The sequence below is a fragment of the Papaver somniferum genome, chromosome 6 (genome assembly GCF_003573695.1).
Source record: "Papaver somniferum cultivar HN1 chromosome 6, ASM357369v1, whole genome shotgun sequence".
Lineage (NCBI taxonomy): Eukaryota > Viridiplantae > Streptophyta > Magnoliopsida > Ranunculales > Papaveraceae > Papaver > Papaver somniferum.
The window spans coordinates 16,980,836-16,985,923 of record NC_039363.1 but is presented as its reverse complement, the minus strand read 5'-3'; the positions used below and the strand labels follow the sequence as shown (position 1 = coordinate 16,985,923).

The window sequence follows — 5,088 nt, the reverse complement described above, 5'->3', positions numbered from 1 at the left end:
TCTTGATCGTCGCTGCTGCAGTTCAGCTGATCGAAGCTACTGTAGTCCAGTTATGTTCACAGTTCCTGCAGTCCAGCTGACCGCAGCTACTACAGTGCAGTATTGCTCGTCGTTGCTGCAGTTCAGCTGATCGAAGCTACTGCAGTCCAGCTATGTTCACAGTTCCTGCAGTCCAGCTGACCGCAGCTGATGCAGTGCAGTCTTGCTTGTCGCTGCTGCAGTTCAGCTGATCGAAGCTACTGCAGTCCAGCTATGTTTGCACTTCCTGCAGTCCAGGTGATCGCAGCTGCTGTGGTGCAGTCTTGCTCGTTGATGATGCAGTCCAGCTGATCGAAGCTACTGCAGTCCAGCTATGTTCGCAGTTCCTGCAGTCCAGCTGATCGCAGCTCACGCAGTGCAAATTTGCTCGTCGCTGCTGCATTCCAGCTGATCGCAGATGCTGCAGTCCAGCTATATTCACAGCTCCTGCAGTCCAGCTGATCGCAGCTGTTGTAGTGCAAATTTTCTCATCGCTGCTGCATTCCAGCTGATCGCAACTCCTGTAGTGCAATTTTTCTCATCGCTGTTGCATTCCAGCTGATCGCAGCTGCTGCAGTCCAGCTATGTTCGCAGCTCCTGCAGTCCAGCTGATCGCACCTGCTGCAGTGCAGCTTTGCTCGTTGTTGTTGCAGTCCAGCTGATCGAATATGATGCAGTCCAGTTGATCACAGCTGCTGCAGACCAACTTTTCTCAATGTTGTTACTACTCAGCTTTGCTCATTACTACAGAGGACAGTTTTTTGTGGACGTCACAGTCCAGTTTACCGCAATCACTGCAATCCAGTTCCGCAACAACTATTGTGATCTAGTCGACATCACTGCTGCTATCCTGATTCATATAACTATTGAAGACATATAAATGTCGATATCCAGTAGCACAACCAAGAACATTGGAGGTCCAACCACACATAAAGTTTGTTACCATCTCAACCATTGAAGGATCACACCCTTTCGCTCGCAAGTACTGCAACTTATCCCGTAGTTGATAGCAGATTAAAACTAAAAGCTACTACTATCCAGTCTAGCATAAATGATTATCAGTCAACAAATAAAAGATTCGCTTACAACAATAGCTGACACAGATTTCAGCCGAGTGACTTCAAATATAACTCATTTTTTCCAACAACTATTTCTAGTATAGTTCTACGCGACTGCCTCAATCCAGTTTTACATCAAAAAATACAGCTTACTTTCAACACTACTCCGGACCAGTATCACACTTTCGTTACAGACTAGTTCAGCCTTCAGTCTAGTTTTTGCATACAACGATGGTTCATACTCAAATGTTGCCCGCCGATCTTCCAGTCACAGCAGCCTCACCTGGGGGCGACTTGGTTATGATTTCCACAAACAACGAAGGAAACTTGCCTTATGCTTCAGTAACATTAATTTATTCTTGGGGGTGTCTTGGCTTCCGCAAACAGCAAGAGAAGGTTTCCAATCACTTTAGTAGCAACAATCCACACTTAAGGGTGAATTTCGTCAAGGGAAATGAGATGTTCTTAAAAGTTGGAGGTTAAGAGAGGGCGATGTTTGTAGCATGAGTAAAAATACCTCATATTGGGCCAGAATATTATTTTGGGCCACTATTCAGCTGCCACCAGCCTACCCACTAAAGTAGCTACCAGCAAGTCCAGGGCTCAATGAAGTCAATGCCAGGTCAATGGTCAAAGTCCACCGTCGGTCAACTGTCGAAGACAGTTTGCAAGTCGCACCTCTAGCCAATTTTCAGTCTTGTTTCCAGCAGTGCTGTTAACCAATTCCCATCCAAGTACTCTCCCGTACTGCCATCCAGTTTCTAGCCATACTGCCAGTTGTGCTGCCAGCTAGTCTCTACCCATGCTGTCAGCTGTGCTGCCAGCCAACATCCATCCATACTGACAATCATTATGCATGTCAGCCAGTCAGTCCATCATGCAGAATTTATTCAAGGAGGCAAGCAAACAGTTTCATGCATAAATTATTCAAGGAAGCATGCAAACAATTTCATGCAGAATTAATGCAAGGGAAGTAAATACCATTTATGTTTAGGTTTTTATAACTAGAGGGAATATAATTCTGAAATAAAAAAAAAAATAGCGGGGAGGCTAGCAATAGAGAAAAAGATAAACTGTAATTCAAATATCAATAAAATATCACTCCCCAAGGGGATCCATCAGTGGACATAGGAAAACCATGCCGATCCACGTTAAATCCGTGTGTCTGTCACTCCTGATTATTTTCTGTCATTAGACCTGTTTTCATCAACAACACCCAAATCATCGTGTTTAGTGCCTGGAAATATTTCTGGGTGCAAACAGTTAGGACAAGATATCCTTAAACAAATTCCTTGAGAGTCGATAAATTTTCTGAATGGACCCTTAACTAACTCACAAGCACCATCATATTAAAACTCCTTTATTTTGCAATCTAAGAGATTTTCCATTGAAGATTTAAACAACATAAAATAGTTGAGACTGTCAGATCTACACTTCATTGGATAAATCAAGTTATACTTGCTAAAATCATCAACAAATATAATGAAGTACTTGAACCCTAAATATGACAAACTGGGTGCAGGACCCCAAATTAATATCACAGTGTAAAAAAGCCAGTGGCTGACTAGACTGTGTAGGAGAAACTAAAAAAGGTAAATAGTGCTTAATGTGAGGAACATATAAAACATTATTTAAAGAGAAAAAGTATTAGAAGGAAATATAGTACCTAAACCAGTCAGAGCAAATGATAAAAGCTTACCATCACCAACCATAACCTGCTCATCCCCGGTAAACTCTTCAGTATCAGTCATGAGTGCAGTATTGTTGGTCACGTGACTAGTGTCTCCAGAATCAGGTATCCATATGGGTACTTGATTATTGCAGCTCCAATGACCAAAATTATTTGTAGAAGACTCACCAAGTCCAGATTGATAAAGCATTGTCTCAGCATGAGACCGAGGATTATAAGCAGGAGAAGCCATCTCAAAGCCATCACAAGCTTTTTGCATAGGAGGATTTCTATTTATTGAAGGAGCATATTTGAATTTACACCTATTGGAAAAATGACCTTTCTTGTTGCGGATTTGACAAGGAATTTCACCATAGCTAACAGTTATATTAGGGTTGATCTCTTCTTTCTTGAAAATAAAACCAGGATGAGTAGATGAGATATTTGATAGAGCTGAATGAGGAGGTTTTGATGGATAAGAGGGAAGTTTAGGTGTGTAAGAAGGAGATGAAGATTGGGCTTTATTGAAACTAGAATTATACTTACGAACAAAGAAAGTAGAATTGCAAGAATCAACAGCTAGAGGAGAGTAAGCTTCAGATTCCAGTTCTTTGAGCCATTGCTCACGATTAATAAGTCTTAATCGTAATAAAAAAAAATGTGCGTATTCACTTACCGATGTAGATAATGTATACATAACAAGATCATCATCTTGAACAGGTTCTTCAATTTCAGCCAAAGAATCAGAAATGGATTTAATCTGATGTAGATAATCAAAGATAGAAGAATTACCTCTCCTAATGGAGTGAAGTTGTCCTCGTAATTGATACTTTCTAGCAAAGAATTGTTGAGTGAATATTTTGGATAGATGAATCCATTTATCCCTAGCAGCAGGTTTCCCCAACAATCTTGTGGCAAGGGAAGGTAACGCATTGGCATTGATGTAAGATCCAACACAATGATCACGCTATTCAAGGTATATTGGATTTACCATAGGTGCATTGTTGTGAAGCAAAAATTGAAGCTGAGGCTCAATTGAACCATCAACAAAACCATACAAGTTGGTGTTGATCAGTATTGAAGGCATTTGATCCTTCCACATAAGAAAGTTAGATCCATCCAGTTTCGCTGAAAAAAAATTAGAGATGTTTGGAAACAGAAGAAGAGGAATACGATAAACAAGATTGTTGTTATAAGTTTGTAGTTGTGGTTGTGATGGTGGAAAAACAAAAGATTGAGAAGTTGAAGCTTGTTTTTGAGCACATTGTGATTGATTAAGAGGTTGTTGTTGTTGAGATTGAAATTATAGCAGTGGTTTTGTTTGTTGTGGATCAGAATGGTTTGGAGTATATGGTTGTGGATCTGAAGAATGTGGTTGTGTTGGTGGTGGTGATGATGTTAATGGTGGATAATTGTGATTTTTTTTGTTGAGATTGTCATTTGGTTTTGAAAGTAGGTTTTGGTAATTTGGATTTCAAGCGGAATTCAGAGAATTTCTGGTAATTCTTGACATGATAGATCAAGATAAGTTGTAAGGAAGATACAGGATCAAGAAAGTTACAGAATTTTAATGGCGGAAGTTGAATATTCCCCGTATGGTATTTGATACCATGTAGAAACAATGTTTTAGTTGTACTAGGTTTGATTAACCTTTACAGGACACAAGAGGCATGCTTATAAAGCAAACAAGAAAGACACAAACTACAGACTGACATGCTGTCTGGTAAGACAGTTAAAGTTACAAAGATACATCCTGGAAAAGTCATACAAACCACATTGTAGAGTTATTAAACACACACGGAGAATTACTAGAAGCAGCCAAAGTATAATACTGATAACAAAGACAAATATGGTGTTGTTGATCTTGGCTGGAGTACTAATAAACATCTAAAATAAAAACATGGGTCAGTTTGTGGAGGAATATTTATTCAGTCTCGGAAGATTACTTTAATCTTTCCATGTTCGAGATTGGTAAAGGGGATAAGATAAGATTGTGGGAGGATAAATAGTTCCCATGAAGGTCAGTTGTTTTGTCTTTGTCCTAGCTAGATTGTATCATTTGTTCTTCTCTATCGGCCGCTCACAATCTTTAGTGACGAAGGTCGACTTAGGTTTGAACCATATAAGGGAACTATATGATTCTGAAATTGAAGAATTGACTGTTCTTATACAACACATGGATGCTGTTAGCCTTTCTACTTGTGTGGATGACCAACTCATATGGTTGGGGATAAAAAAAAAGGGATATTTTCTGTTAAGAAAGCTTATGACGCTGCGATGGTTTTGGATAATCAAACCTCTTCTTTTCCAAAGTCTAAAATTTTGTATAAAGCTTGGCCGCAA

The 5,088-nt window shown here is 39.7% G+C and overlaps 1 protein-coding gene across 3 annotated transcripts; it reads right to left on the bottom strand.

Moving 5' to 3' along the window:
* Positions 1-1,061: 1,061 nt before the first annotated feature.
* LOC113285504 lies at positions 1,062-4,369 on the bottom strand. 3 transcript variants are annotated; one of them, XM_026534379.1, is made up of 2 exons: positions 2,743-4,369; positions 1,062-2,273 (listed from the first exon to the last, which is right to left on the bottom strand). In XM_026534379.1, exons 1-2 carry the CDS (start codon positions 3,440-3,442, stop codon positions 2,245-2,247), a joined length of 729 nt encoding a protein of 242 aa, XP_026390164.1. In that variant the 5' UTR covers positions 3,443-4,369; the 3' UTR covers positions 1,062-2,244. The 3 variants fall into 3 exon arrangements, with proteins under 3 accessions (XP_026390164.1, XP_026390166.1, XP_026390165.1); XM_026534381.1 differs by having other exon boundaries at positions 2,776-4,369; XM_026534380.1 differs by having other exon boundaries at positions 1,062-1,916; positions 2,776-4,369.
* Positions 4,370-5,088: the final 719 nt, after the last annotated feature.

Excerpts from the sequence above, each read along its gene's own strand:
- LOC113285504 (XM_026534379.1), bottom strand. The coding sequence starts at position 3,442 with ATGTATACATTATCTACATCGGTAAGTGAATACGCACATTTTTTTTTA. Across the intron at positions 2,274-2,742 it reads ATTTGCTCTGACTGGTTTAG|GTCTAATGACAGAAAATAAT; the intron begins GTACTATATTTC and ends TGATGAAAACAG.